The sequence below is a fragment of the Stenella coeruleoalba genome (assembly GCF_951394435.1).
Source record: "Stenella coeruleoalba genome assembly, chromosome: 8".
NCBI lineage: Eukaryota > Metazoa > Chordata > Mammalia > Artiodactyla > Delphinidae > Stenella > Stenella coeruleoalba.
In genome coordinates this window covers 44089543-44104876 of record NC_137154.1, presented here as the reverse complement: position 1 = coordinate 44104876, position 15334 = coordinate 44089543, and the positions used below count along the sequence as shown (strand labels likewise).

At 48.9% G+C, this 15334-nt stretch overlaps 1 protein-coding gene across 4 annotated transcripts in view; it reads right to left on the bottom strand.

Moving 5' to 3' along the window:
- GALNT18 (polypeptide N-acetylgalactosaminyltransferase 18) overlaps nucleotides 1-15334 on the bottom strand; it is a 547599-nt gene that overhangs the window by 66657 nt on the left and 465608 nt on the right. For all 4 annotated transcript variants that reach the window (XM_079929173.1, XM_079929176.1, XM_079929174.1 and 1 more), the window contains exons 10-11: nucleotides 8665-8850; nucleotides 1250-1387 (exon numbers count right to left, since the gene is read on the bottom strand). In XM_079929173.1, the coding sequence (XP_079785299.1) occupies nucleotides 1250-1387; nucleotides 8665-8850 (324 nt within the window). The remainder of the gene's footprint in view (nucleotides 1-1249; nucleotides 1388-8664; nucleotides 8851-15334) is intronic.

Genomic DNA, 15334 nt, shown 5'->3' with positions numbered 1-15334 from the left:
CTCCTTTAGAATCCTAGGATGTGAGAGTTGGGAGGCCCCCAGGGAACACTGAGGCCAACGCTTCAGCAAGGATTCTTCTCCTCCCAGGCTGACGTTGTACCCATAATGTTCCTGCCGAGGCAGGCCTTGAACTCAGTTCTGAGCACAGGTCATCAGAGGAAGAGGCCTCAGTTCTTCCTTCAAATTTTCATCCTGGGATATCTAAAAGGTCTGAGGGGACACTGCAAAGGGAGGAATGACAGTGATATCAGAAGCTGATGTTTCAGATTCAGTTTCACTGTTGATTAACTGCATGAATATGGGCAAGTCACTTTGCCTCTCTGTTTCCCCATCTGTAACACAGCAGGGGGTGGGGGTAAGGCAGGTGGCCCCAGGGGATAGTTTTGAGGGCTTAACTGTCATAGAAAATCTTTATGTGTTCAGTCAGCAAAAACCAGGTGAGATATCCAAAAATCAATCAGGTATTGAAAATACCTTAAGAGTTGTATGGTCCTGGGGATATTGGAAGAATGGGAGAGTTTATAATGTTCAAAGTATTTTAACCTTAGACACAAAATACATTTATGTATCTGAGACTTTCTTCTACCCACGAGGACAGTATTATTTTACCACACTTAACGTATAAAGAAACTAAGGCCAAAAGACATTAAGACACTTGCCCAGGAAGTGGCTGGGTCAAGATAGGAACCAGGTCCAAACCCTCTGCTCTGTCCCTCCATCTTGCTGCCTCTGCTGGGAGAACTGCTCGCTGCCAATCGATAAGTGGTACTAAAACATCCCTCAAAATACAGCAACTCAGGAAGGTTATATTTCCCAGAATGCCTTACCAGGAGGCTCTGTGTGAGTGAAAGACATAGCCCCGGGTGGGGGAGGCATGAAGGCTGGTTGGTAGAACTTCAGGCACCCATGCTTGAGGAACAGTGGAGTTTGTTACGTTGTCTTGCAATCTTAACCTGACTTCAGGTTTTTGTTTTATTAAGTGGGATATGCAGGTTTGGGGCCAGAGCTGAATTGCTTAGGACTGTAAAGGAGAGACTAAGCACCTCTCTCAAGGGAATGGAGAGGTTTGGGCTATGAAAGCATAGGCTGCCTCACACTCAGCTCCAGAAATCAGCCTCTTGTCCACAGGTCTACCACACGTCCCATACAGGGGGACAAGAGGCTCTTCCCCTCCCTGACTCTCCACACCTCTCTCTGGTTCTGCTCTCTGTCTGCGTCTGGGCGAAACCCCGAGGGGCGAGCTCCTTACCACCCCATAGGCAATGATGTCTGAGTACATCCTCATCTCTGGGTACACGCTGACCAGGTACCACCGGAAGGTCTTGCACTGCAGCTGTTTTCTCAGAGCCTTCCTTGCAGTGATGTCCCCGATGTCGATTCCTGAGTCCTGCACAGGATGCAAACACAGAGATTCAGCCACCACCAGGCCACAGCTTTTCCCTGAACCTCCCCAACCATGGTTCTGGAGACTGTCTGGTGAAGGGACAACCTGGGAATATAACTCATGCACTTCCCAACGTGTGCCTTGGCCCCATAACCATCTCCGTTTGGTCTGTGAAACATCAGATCAGCACTGATGGGGACTGTCATCAAAGGCCATTGAAAATAAAGATGCAAATCCTTAAAAATTACTAAAAGAAAAAAAAGCTGTAGTCTTTGTATAAGTGAAAGAAATGGGAAGAATACAGTCTGATTAAGGTTTTTCTCTCCCTCAAGAGATAAGATGAGAGATTCTGAACTGCTAGGGGAGAGGAAGAGGGAAGGGAAAGAGTTGAAGATGGAATAATGCTAATTACATTACTATTCCTAAGGATCATGGCAGCTAAGTCTTACATAACACAATGTGTCAGGCTGTGCTCTGCATGAGACAGGCACATATATTTATATTCTACTTATATTAAATTTATGTACATGGTCCCATTTAAACCTATGAGGGAGTACCATATAATCCTCATTTTACAGATGAAGTGTTGAGACAAAGGGAGGTTCAGTGACCTCCTGGGTGACTTGCCCAGAGTCCCACAGCTAATAAGTGGTGGACCTGAGAGTTGAACCCAATCAACCTGGGTCTGGAGTTTGTGCATTAAAATTTACCCAGCGCATTTTTAGGAGCCTGCCCTTCTGCCTCTTAAGACCAAGTCCCTATGGGAGAAGCAGCCTATCTCTTTAGGCCTGGGGGCTTAGCATAGACAGCACTGTGTCTTTCACTTCCCAGGTGTACCAGAGAGGTGGCCCTTGAGCCATCGACATGCAGCAGACAAGGAGTAGACATGGAGACATGGATGTGTCCTTGAGTGAGAGCGAGAGAGAAGCCCCTATGTTTCTTGTGGTCCCAGAGCAGAGGGGAAGCCCTGGGCTTGCACCCCAGCTGTTGAACGGGGCACAGAAGCAGCTGAGAAAGAGCTGATGCCACAGCAGAGGATGCAAAGGGGTCCCTCCAGTGGGGGATCAGATGGCGATGGGTGACATCTCAGAGGACGACACCATGGAGCCAGGGATCAGAGGGGCACGTGGTATCTCATGAGACATAAGCCCACAGCAGAGACAGAGGAGGATGGGGAAGCACATACAGCTCCCTCCCACCGACACTGCAGTCCACGTGCAGGCAGTGTTACCCCATCTGGTTCTGCCATCAACTCCGGGATCAAGTTACGGGGGTTTGGAAAATAATGAAATTGACAGTTTAACTCTGAAATGTCTGGGAAAAATCACAAAGATGGCTGCTGCATGTATCTGGACATGATCAGAACACATTTTTGATATCAGTCAACAGGGGCTTGAGTCAAAAAAAATGTAGATATAGAAGAAATACATTTATTTTTGCCCACCAGAGTTCAGGTCATGTAAAAATTTGAACCTGCCACAGCCTGAAGGTTTAAGTTCCAGACTCCTAGGGTGCAATTTCAGAGAGGATATACCTTTTGAATATTTCTTGATGACCTTTTCTCTGATGGGTCTGCTCCCTGGCTCCTGCCGGGAGCCCTCCCAGCAACTGTTACTTGGCCTTTCTCTGCTGGACCCCGGCTCCCTGACGATCAGGAAACATGTTCTGCTGATCTCTGTACCCACAGTCTAGCGCTTCACCTGAACTATATTGATGAGACTGAGGTGAAAAAATATTTATGAAATAGTGAACTTAGCAACTGACAATAAATGTATCCTGCTCACCCCTCCCCTACCCCAAGACATCTGTTAAGTATTAACTCTTTAAACTTCTCTGCACTTTATTCTCACATCACAAAGCTACTTGCCTGGACCCAGGTCTTCTCACTTCATGCTATACTTACCTTTATGTGATGACAAATTAACACTGTCTCAGCTTTTAGGGAAAGCAACTAGAAGAACCTACTTCAGCAAGGCCTCTGTATTTTCCTAAAAATTTAGGTTCCCATGGGAAAACTTCCTTTCCACATTCAGGATCAAAGGAAGGTTTCCCTCCCTACTTACAATCTAATCAAAAGTGGGAGAGAGACAATCCGTCTCTACTTTAACTTCTAGGAGACTCAAGAACCAGAGTTTTGTTCAGCTTACGTGTCTGGATATCACGTCCCTTTCCTCTTCCTGTTTATTCATGGACTTTTGCCTTTCCATTTTAACGGTTCAGCACATCTGTACTGTGTGTTTACTGTAAACTGCATCAAACTCTTTTTCAGAGCAGGGGGAGGAAATTGAGAAATAAGCAAACATTCTCAGAGGAGGTCACCTTGACCTTTATTATTAGAAAACAATAAATGTATCTCCCCCCTTTGCCAAATACTTAGTGTACAGGGTTGAATAGTGTCCCTCCCCAGTATCACGTCCGCCCAGAACCTCCAAACGTGACCTTATTTGGAAATAGGATCTTGCGGATGTAATTAACTAGAGATCTTGAGATGAAATCATTCTGGATTTAGGATGAGCCTACATCTTCATAAGAGAAAGGAGAGGGAGGCTTGAACACACAGAGACAGAGGCAGAGAATGGAAAGATACACCTACAGGCCAAGGAACGCCTAGAGCCACCACAAGCTGGAAAAGGCAAGGAAGGATCCTCCCCCAGAGCCTGTGGAGGGAGCACGGCCCTGACCGCACCTTGATTTGGGGCTTCTGGCCTCCAGAACTGTGACAGAACGCATTTCTGTTGTTGTAAGCCACCAGGTTGTGGTAATTTGTTCTGGCAGCCCTAGGACACTAATGTACTTAGCCACACAAAAAGCTGTCCAGTATTCCTGCCTGTGTGTGCAGCCGGACACAAAATTCCTTGTAGCCAAACCCAAAGAAGGGCTGTTGCCTAAGAACCGTGGTGAGTCATCCTTGGCACTCAGCCTGTCTTTGGGCAAGAGGAAGCAGGGGCGCGTCTAGAGTTCCTGAACCCTGTGTAAGGAAATATTGATGCTTTGCTGCAGACTGACTTTGTTTGTTGATAAGCAAACTGATTTTCAATTAAAGTAGAGGCTGCATGAGTGGAAGGCTCCTCTGGATTTCCGAAAGCTTGGGACTGAATGTGATTACGGAGTGAGTGAGAGAGCTGGTTCTGTCCAGTGCAAGGCCCTGGAAGGACTCTGCATAGAAGGAAGCGAGGGAGGATGACTGCCCAGCAAGGGCATTTTAAAGCCGGGGCAGGAATGCAGAGGGTGCAGGTGATCACGTCGACAACAAGAGTTAACACTTCTCTAGTGCTTTCCATTTGCCAAGCACTGATCAAAGTCTTTCCACATATTAACTTATTTAATTCTCCAAGGAGCCACTAGGCAGGGGTGAAGGGTTCCAGCTCTACATCTGCAGTTGGGATGCTGTAGACGAAAAGTTAAGTAAATTGGGAACACACGTGCCTGTGACTGAAGAGAATGTATCGAGATGCCGCCACATCAAGGGCAGCTGGGAAAATTACTGGGGAAAACATGGAGGAATGCAGCACCCACATTTCCTCCCTCTTCTTTCTTTTTCAACTCATCTTTATTGAGTGCCTAGACTGGGTCAGGAGCTGTCCCAAACATCATGCATACAAACAGGAAGAAGTCACAGTCTGCCTGAAAGCAGAGTCTGGAAGGTCCAGACAAGTAAACAGACTCTCTGCACACAGTGTGAAGCACGGCGGGAAGCAGAGAGTGCTGAGGGACAATGGAAGAGGGGCCCTTAGTCCATCCCCTGGTGTGGGGCAGCGAGGATGAAAGGGAAAGGGAGGAGAGCAGTCAAGGAAGGCTTCCTGGAGTAGGTGATGCTAAGGGTGAGTTTGGAAAGATAAGCAGGATTAGCTAAACTAGTGTCACCCAAACCTGGTTTCCCCAAACCAGCACCTGGGGAGCTTTTTACAGATTCTGCTACCACTATACACCTCCTCATCAAAATCTCTGAGGATGAGACCCAGAATCAGTATTTTTTAAAAGGTCTCCAAGTGATTCTGATGCAATTGGTCTGTAGATCTGCTTTTAGGAGCCACTGATCAAGGGAAAAAGGGATCACACGTATGGCCAGCAGATTCATTTGTTAACAAGAATTAGTGAGGTTTTACTGAGCCCTGACCACGTGCCCCACCTTGTGCTAGGCCTGGTGACACAGATATGAATAATAAACTCTGTCCTCAGAGAGTCCATGGTCTAGTGAAGTGCTTCTCAGCCCTGGATGGACATTAAAATCCCCAAAGAGCTTTCTTAAAAAAAAAAAAAAAGTCCCCTTCCAAACCAATTAAATCATAATCTCTGGGGTGGAGGCCAAGTGATTTCAAAGTTCAGCCAGATTTGAGACACACTGGTCTAATGAGAGAGAGACTTTCAGACAACGGAACATTCTCTTACAGGGTGATGATGCAATGACAGAGACACGCGGGCAAAAAGGGGCTTTCTTCCCAGCTGGGGCTGGCTTCTAGAAAAGAGGTCACTGGAGCTGAGTCTAAAACGATGGAGAAGAAATGGTAAGGGTAGAGGCTGGGGAAGAGGTTTTGGGAGGAATTCCAAGCAGAGAGGACAAAATGGGCCAACACACAGAGACGAGAAACAGCCTGGTGTGAACAGGGAGCTCAGGGCAGTTCCCCTAAGTCCACGCTGTTTACAGAGCCTCCAAAACAAGGATGGTGGGCAGTGGGGCTGGAGACGTGGGTGGAGGAGAAAGCTTAGATCCATGTCTAACACCGGACTTTATGCCTGATCTTGTGCACATGGAGAGTCGTTTAAAGATTTCAAGTAGGACAATGACATGGTCGCGGTGAGTTTTTTAAAAAGATGACTTTGGGCAGTGGGGAGTATAAACTTGAGGGGTAAGACTTGAGCCAGGAAACCAACCAGAGGCTGTTGCAAAGGAAGAGACGAGGCCTGAACTCAGAAGTGAGAGGAATGGAAAGGTGGGCTCGTTGATGGACTGGGAATGGAAGACGATTAAAGGAAGACACTCAGGTTTAAGCTCACATGTCTGGTCAGATGGTGGTATCATGACTTTAGACAGAGAATAAGAACAGAAGCAGACTCGGGGCGGGGGGGAAAAGATGTACACAGTTTCAGTCAGATTCAGTCTGAAGTGCCTGTGGGAACACCCAGGAGATGTGTGGCTGAAAGTCTGAAGCTAAAGGCAAAAGTCAGGCTAGAGAGAGTAACTAGGAAGCCCTCAATGTATAGGTGCTGCATAACCCAAGAGCAGATGGGATTACCCTGGGATGCGTATCATGAGAGCAGGTGGCCAAGGACGGGTCCCTGGGGAGCACTTAAGCGACCACTGGAAGTAAGCCTTGCCCACACGGAGTTAGGAGCAGTCGGAGAGATGAGGATGTTCTGGGGTGTGGAATCCTGGAGCTAAGAGAGTGAAGAGTTTCAAGGAAAAGGTGGGATCCTGTAAGTGAAAGACTCGAAAACAGCCATTAAATCCAGCCGTTAGGAGGCCCATGATGACTTTGCCAAAAGCAGCTTCGAGGTCGTATTGGGATGTGACTTGAAAAGTGGACGGGAGGTGGAAAAGTGTTGACTCTGCACAAGCCTGAAAGAGGCAGAAGAGGGAGTCTGGACATAGAAGCGAACAGGGGGGTCAAGAGGAAACACGCTGACCCCTTCCTTCTCCTCCTAAGGCTTCATCCTGGACATTTCCACCCCTCATCTGCCTTTCTTGTGTTACCCCCCAGCCCCACCCACTTGACTTGGTTTGAACTCTTCTAGGAGTCACAGGCAGACACTGAGTTTCATCATTTTCCAATTACTTCTACTCACTCACTTCTCTACTATTCTTTGGATTTGCTGTCTATTTCAACATCTGGCAGCTGCAATCGGGGGGAGAGGGCTACCAAGTTTGCAGCTTTGGGGTGCAGAGAGACGGGGGACAACAGTAACGGACAGGATCCCAGTCCTTTGCAGAAGCCGGGAATCCACACTGCTCTTCGCTGGTGAGCTCCTGGGAGTTTCCAAGTGTGCTTAACATTTTGCTATCAGAGGACACCCACAGCAGGGCTCAGCATCCTGCCCAGAATGCTGTGATCCAACGCCCACAGCCGCAGATGGGGCTAGAAGGCACCACCGTTTCCCTAGAAACACTCCCACTGTCAGAGCTGCATTCGGGGCTGGTTCATCAGGGCTGGCTGCACTCCCGCTGGTACTGCTTGGTTCCTCATTCTTCTTCCCAACTGCTGAAATCTCACTGATTGTAGGAGGATGCAATCAACCTAAGACCCCTCCCCCTGGTCGTGGTAGTGAGGGGGTTGCCTGAAAGCTCCCACCCATGACCCAGCCTACTTTCTCAATCACTCCGCCTGAGCAAAACATGAGCTTGGTGGACATGTCGGGGAAGAAGGCCTTCATATGGAAACTTTAAGCAAAGATCAATCATTGCCCTATTAGGAAGAGACAGCAGAGGCTTTCTAAAGGACTCATGAGGGGAAGCCATGGCCTTGGGAGGAAAGCAAGAGGTCCTGCAGTCAACAGCTCCGTTTCACATAAAATGCAACATAAGCAATGATCTCTAGGCAGACCAGCTGGCAAGCAGGTGGGGATCCCGTGGCTGGCATCTGTTGGGTTCTCCCAACCCAGCGGTCCAAGGTTACTTCCATATGACACACAGCAAGGCTGAACAGAACTACCAAAGAAACATTGCTTTCTCTCTCACACTTCTTAAGTGTGGGTGACTAGAGGGCTAGAGGACAGTGGCAGGTGATGATGAGGTTCTGTGAGGGTTAAAAGTAGCCTAAAAAATGTGGGAATGTAGCCCAGCCCCATCCATGTGGCTCAAGCAATCCCAAAGGCATAGGAATATTCCTTCTTGGTCTGGTCAAAGGTTCGATGGAGAAGTTTGAATCCAGTCTACAGGGAAATTAAGGTGCATTTTGAGAATTTTGGTAATTACTGGGATATTTGTAATCTAGGACCATGAAATATCTATTGTCAGAGAAGCTGAGAACCTGGGAGCATGTTGGAACCTTGGAGACACTTGGTCCAACCTTCTCACATAGAATGAGGACACTGCTGTCTGGAGGGAAGGAGCCCTCCTCCAAGGAGGAGGTAACCAGGGACGGGGTGGGTAAGATGCCTTAGCACCCTATAGTCAGCCCCTTTTCTTCAACATCTTGTATCTTAGGGTTTGAGAATTCACTCCAGCATGGCAAACAAGACTCTGGCTGTCTCCTGGGAAGAAGGGTTGAATCTCAGGTTTGTTTTGTTTGTTTTTTTTTCCCCCATCAACCTCCAAGAAACCCACCCCCACGGGGGCTTCCTACCTCTTGGGGTATGTTCCATGCCATGTACACGTGGCTTTTAAATTCGTCCATCCAGACTTCAGCCACCCTGAGGGCGTTCCTGCGGACGTGGGCGGTGAGGTCCTCGGTGTAGGGCTTGTGGGCTCGCTCAATGTGGGCAATCCGCGAGCAGGGCAGGACCTCCACGCTCCCGCCACACTGCCACACCTGCGGAAGACACGGGCCACGCATCAGTGCCCAGACCTGACCCTGAGCCTGGAACCCAGACCATAGGTGACCATGAACGCGAGCTCAGACATCCAGCTCTCACCTTCCTCTCCTGCCTGCAAAGGGAGCCAGCTGTACCTTATTTCTACTCCTAGAACAGGAAGGTTATTGAGTCATTAATTTGTGTCTTGTCTCCAGTTGCTGTGGATTTACCAGCAAAGAAGTAATGCACCCTCCCTCTCCAGTCTTTCCACCCTCCCTCCCCCAAAGAAGAGACTAGACATTTTGTGACCAGCTATCTGGGTTCTTCTTGCCCCGGGGGAGAAGTTAACAAAATCCTTGATAACGGTCTCTGCAGCAGTGCTTGACATGGAGGGACCAGCGGAGCCTCCCAACAGAGACATCACCTTAGAATGGACCACCTGGGCCTGGACACAGATGAGTGATCTCCACAGGGAGAGCTAGGCGCCCTGCAGCAGCTCCATCTTTCCTGGGCTCTGAGTTCTGTCAGAACCCAAGTGGGGGGGGGGGGGAGCTATAAATAAGGGAATAAAAAAAAAAAAGAAGGGAATAATATGAAACTTCTCCCTGACCTTGGTGAGTAGGAGCTTGGACAGGATGCAATTTGATTTTGAAAAATAAAAATGACCTTGTAACCTGAGCGTTGAGGGACAGTGTCTTGGAGCCCTTGCCACAATCATTCCAGACACTGTGGGAGTTCAATGTTCTGGAATGTGCACATCCTTTTGTGTCTTTAGGCCTTTGCCCATTCTATTTGTAATTTTGGAATGTCCTCCCTACTCCTTCTCCAGCTGAAAAAAAATATCATCTCTCAAGATCTTGGCCACCCAGCCACACTATTGTGGGCTCTTTGCTTCATTCTTGGGGCAGAGCTTCCTCCTCTGGCCCTCAAAGCTCTTGATACCACAACTTACCTGCTAATAGGTCAGCCTCGCCTTAACTGTGTTGCTAGAGGGCAGAACCCATATCTCATTCGTTTCTCATCTCCAGCACAGAACACAAGGCCTGGTACGTACAGGTACTTTGTAAGTACTTGTTGAATAAATATATAAATGATTGATGCCTAACCAGACAATCAATCAGTAAATGGTTGGTGCTTAGAAAAGTGGGATGAATCTGAAACACCTGGTCAGAGAGGATGAGTGAGGCTTCTGGTGGAAAGCAATCAGGATCTCTTGATGGACAGCGGGGGTCACTTATTAGGTATTGTCAAGTGGACAACTTGGCGGGTGACACTTGCGCGTATAACGTGTACCCATCGACAACCATAGGTCTTCCTCCAAGGAAAGGTCAGCTTCAAATTTAGCTTAATTCCCCTCCCCACCTCGTGCTAGTTAGGAAGAGAATGTCTTCTCTTCCACCAAGCTATTTCACACCAGTTGGTCCTGTTGGAAGTTGGAAGGCAATGGACTGACTTCCTAAGCCTGTCTTGCATTTAGTATATTATTAATATTTAGGGCCAATGGAAAGGAAACAAGCATCCCCACTGAGCGTCCACTATGCGGCAGGCACCGGCACAAATCACACACAGTAGCTGTGTGACCTTGGGTTATTCACTTGATCTCAGGGTGCCTCAGTTTCCTCATCTCCGATGGGGATCCTAAGAGTTCCCATCTCAAGAGGTTGCTGAGGAGATTAAAGTGCTCATAGACAAAGTGCTTAGAAAGAGGCCTGGCACATAATTAGCGCTCAGTCAGCCTCGGCTATTACTGAACAAATGATACACAGCAGAATCTTCAGAATAACACTGTGAGGTAGTGATTATTGTCTCCAATGCCAAACGAGGAGACTGAGACCAAGGCTGTCCCTTGCCCAGGACCACGCAGCCAGTACGAAGGCAAAAGGATGAGTCTGGGGCTTCCCTGGTGGCACAGTGGTTGAGAGTCCACCTGGCGATGCAGGGGACGCGGGTTCGTGCCCCGGTCCGGGAAGATCCCACATGCCGCGGAGCGGCTGGGCCCGTGAGCCATGGCCACTGAGCCTGCGCGTCCGGAGCCTGTGCTCCGCAACGGGACAGGCCACAACAGCGAGAGGCCTGCGTACCGCAAAAAAAAAAAAAAAAAAAAAAAGGATGAGTCTGAGCCTGACCGAAGCTCAAGGAAGAGCCAGTGTTTCCCCAGGTGACCATGCTTTGAAGGAAGTTTCCACACCCAGGGGTGGTTCCGAGGACCAGGAAAGGAAGCCATGGAAGGCTCTAGGGTGTGCACCTTTATGTCCATGACCCATATATTCTGGGGACTGTGCTGATTTCCAACTCACTTTGCTCAGATTTTCAAGGAAAGCCTGTGAATATGTTACTGATGACACACGGAGTCAGGGTAATTATTCTTTGTGCCACTGGAACGGAGGCTACTAATTGACATATTTCAGCGACCCAACACAGTACATGATTTGTAACAAAGCTCTTTTATTCCAAGACCTGTCTCTCAAAGAGTCAGTCGCCATTTCATCTTAGAGTGGGAGCCTCTGCCTTGGTTCTAATCAGAAGGGTGGTGGCAGCACCTCCCATTCTGCCCTTAGCTGCACAGTGAAAGGAGCCGTGTGAATTCACTGCTGACCTCTTGAAGCTACTCCCCTTTCCCCATCCTGTAGCCACTGCCCTCATCCAGATCACTGCCATGTCCCATCTGGACTCTGCAACAGCCTCCAAACAACTGCCCTCCCTCCTGCCTTCCTCGTCCAGTCTCTTCTCCACCCAGCAGCCAGAGTGATCTTTTGAAGGTGTACATTGGATCCCGTCCCGCCTGCACGGCGCCCTCCCCAGCACAGCCCCTGAGGCTCCGGGGGTCTGGCCCCTGCCCACCCCTCCAGCCTCGTGCTTGCTTCCTAACATACTCCGTGCTGCAGTCATGCTGACAGTTTTTACTTCCTCCAGCATGCTGGGTTTCCTCTCACCTCTGGATTTCTGCACATGCAATTGCATACCCACCCCGCCCTGCTTCACCTGACATCCTTGGGGTGTCAGTTCAGCGTCACAGTTCTGTATCCCCTTCAACTAGGTGAGCCTGTCATGCTCTGTGGTCCCAGCCCTGTCTTTCCCGACCATGACACTGGTACTGGTTTACTAATCTCCTTCCCTCTTTCAAAATGTTCTCCGAGCTCTTCACCACATTCTCCTTTAGACATGTGCTAAATGGTGCCTAGAACAGATCACGGGTTTCCAGCAGAGGTGGGATGGCTGAGCTGGGTGGGAGTAGCGCATAGTTTATAAAAGCACAGCTTTGGAGCCAGCGAGAAGTGGATTCCAGTCTCTACCTCCGCCACCTGCTGCTGTGTCACCTTTGGCAGGATATTTCTCCTCCCAAGTCTCAATTTCGCCCGGTAGAAGAAGGGGATGGAGTGCAGGTAGGTGTTTGACCCCGAGCCTGCCTCCGGGTGAGCTCTGTATGCGTGGCAGCCGAGGTGGGATCAGGACATCTGGGTCTATTCTGACCCCACCATGTGCTGGCTGAGCGGCAACACTGGGGTACTTCACATCCCATCTATGAAACTCAAATGACAGTGATTGCTACACTGAGCAGTGGGCTCTGGAAGCCCCTGTCGTAGTGCTCGGAATATTGTAAGCCCTTATTAGCCTGCACTTGTTATTATTATTTTGTAATAACCATTATGACTGCTGCTAGTGGCTTCTCCTGTACAGCCACCTTCAGGGGACAAATGATTGCAGAGGAGTCACGTGTCTGGCTGAAGCCCAACAGACAACAGACGTGCTGCCCTCCAGAGTGCCTGGCCCGGCAGGGAGAGGCTCCTCTCCAGAGACTGGAAGCACCTGTTAACCTAGAGCTTGTCTCTGCTCTCCTCTCTTCTGTGAAAAGAAACTCATCTATCGTGAGCATCTGCCTCGGATATAGCCTTTGGGTTCCTGGCAGCTTCTGGTTGGAGCAGAAGATGTGTATTTGGCGTGTTTGCCCCTTCACTTCCGGACCCTGACCAATGACCCTGAAATAAACAAGAGAGAGCCTGTGCTCCACGATCCCCGCACGATGAGCAGCTCCGCTGACCAATGGCTTGCTCCAGAGAGAATCTCAGAAGTCTTACCCACAGCTGATCTCAGAGGCCCTCTCGTGGATGGCAGACAAAGGATAGGAAAGAAAATCATTGGCATTTGGACCTCACGAAAGATGACATCATGAAGCTTCCATGGAGGTTTGGGAGGATGAGGAAGTAAAATGGATCCAGGCCTCGGACACAGGTCTTAGCTGGCATGATTTGGCAAGACCCAAACCAGATAGAGGCTACAGACGGGAGGCATTGTGCCAGAGAAGCAGGGCCGCTGGAGGGAGGGCAAAGATGCGGGACAGAATGATGGCTTAGCATTGCAAGTTCTAGGGGGTGGAGGTGCCAAGAGGAGGAAGGGCAAGGGTTGGCTGCCAAAGGGGTGGCTGAGAGATGAAGACCAAGGGTCAGCAACCAAGAAGGCAGATGAGGTCGCAGGGGTCGCAGGGCACAGGAAGCCACTACCAAGGCAGAACTTAATTTCTACCTAGTGCGCTTGTGACCCAGGCTCATAACGAGTGAGGCGTGTGCTAGTCTTACAGGCCCTGGGGATGCCTGGTGGCACGTCAGCCCAAGGCTGCACCTCGTGGCTTCTGGATGGGCACTGGGCAACATGTTTCCTGACCACACCAATTTTTTTCCTGTCTCTGTGCCTTTCACCTGCTATTCCATCTTTCTGGAATAAATCCCCCACTTGTTACCCACCTCAAATCTTACCTTCTTTCACCCACTCAGTCTAAATTAGATCCCCTCTGAATACCTTTAGCACCCCACCCTTTTTCTTATTAATGCTTATTCACAATACTTCTATTTACGTATTTCTTCGTTCAATGTCTGCCCTCCACCTCCATTGCCCTGCTAAAGTATAAGCTCCAGGAAGACAAGGTGCACGTTGCATATACCAACACCAGGCACTCAGGACATGTTCAATAGCTGTGATCTGAATGAGTGATTCCAGCAATCCCAGAGCCCTGGGCTTTCATTCACCATAGAGAGAGGCGGCTTAACTCGCTTAGCTGGCTCCTCTACTAAAGGCCATAAACATAAAATGGGCCAGATTTTACTGAACACAATGACTTCCTTCAGACCCAAGTGGTTTTTCAGCAAAGCTCTGACATTTAAGTGCATGCTGCTACAAACGAGAAGAGTTACTTTGGCTGCAGACTTGAATTACCGTTATAAAACTCGGGAAGTTATCAAATGAACCTGGGTGATTGCAGGCGGTTTCATCTTATGGAACCATGAACTCACTGTAGAGAAAGCCCCCCACCTAGCCAACGCTTCCAGACGCCCACGGAGGAGCTGCTGGGCTGCCCCCAGACGTGACTGAGAACCTGAACTGTTGTAAACAGAAGGGCGAGTCACACTCACCAACAGCCCTTCCCAGGGAGCCCTAATCCTGTGACTGTTTCTGAAGAAACTTGGTGCCTCCATCTGGGAACTACAAGAAAGCATGCAGGTCTTGCGGGCTGGTAGACAGAGTGTGAATCCTGCCTCTGTCCCACATTAGCCTTTCACTTGGACCTGTTCTTGGATGTCAGTTGCCTTTTTATTGGGGTAACTGGCAGCTTTAAAAGAGATGCTGTATGAAAAGCTCCCTCTAGCAAAGACAGGCATCTAGTAGGTTCTTAGGAAGGATCAGGTTCCTTTCCCTTCCCAGGGCTGGGAGCTGCTGGTACAAGGTCAGGGTCAGAAGACTGAGTTTATGTCCTATGTTTGCCACTTACATAAATAAACCTTCTTCCTTCCCAAGCCTCAGTTTCTCCCAGCTGCCAAATGGAGGAGCTGGACTCAGTGACATGTTAGATACCTTCTACTTTTTGCATTCTGTGGTTCTAAGTGTTCTTGCCAATACCTCAAATATTACCCAGTATTTGAGACAACTGGTAGAGTTGTGAATTGGGAGTTATAAAATAGGGAGACACTGGAGGCAAGACATCAGGATACAGTGTGACCATTTCTCCTACTCAGAGTCTGGTGATCACTCTGTAGTCTTTGGTAGGAACAGCAGATAACACTGCCATGTTAAATCCGTTCACTGGTTAATGTCCTTTTGAAGCACTGGGTTAAGAAGGATTCTGAGGCTCCATCTGGGCTTAGTGGAAAAGCATGCCACCATTTATTAGTAATATCTACCGAGGGTAAGTGATTGGAGGGCAGTGGCACTTTAGTCTTGTACTTCATAAGCACAGTCCACAGGATAAGATCCCAAATCCTGTCCAGCTTTTATCTCCTTATGACATTTAATGAGCTCTTCTCTCTTGGCAAAATCTTCCCACTGTTCCCTTAGCCCAGACATCCTCCTTCCTGCTCTCCGTCCAACCAAAGCCAGCCTAGCCCTGTTCCTCCAAAGTCCTGAAATACGATTCGCACCACTCAAGTGGTCCTTATTTCTTGGCTCATCTTGTTAATTACCTTTTTATGTGTAGCTGTCTCGCCTAACTTGGCTGTGAAATGCTGAGACAAG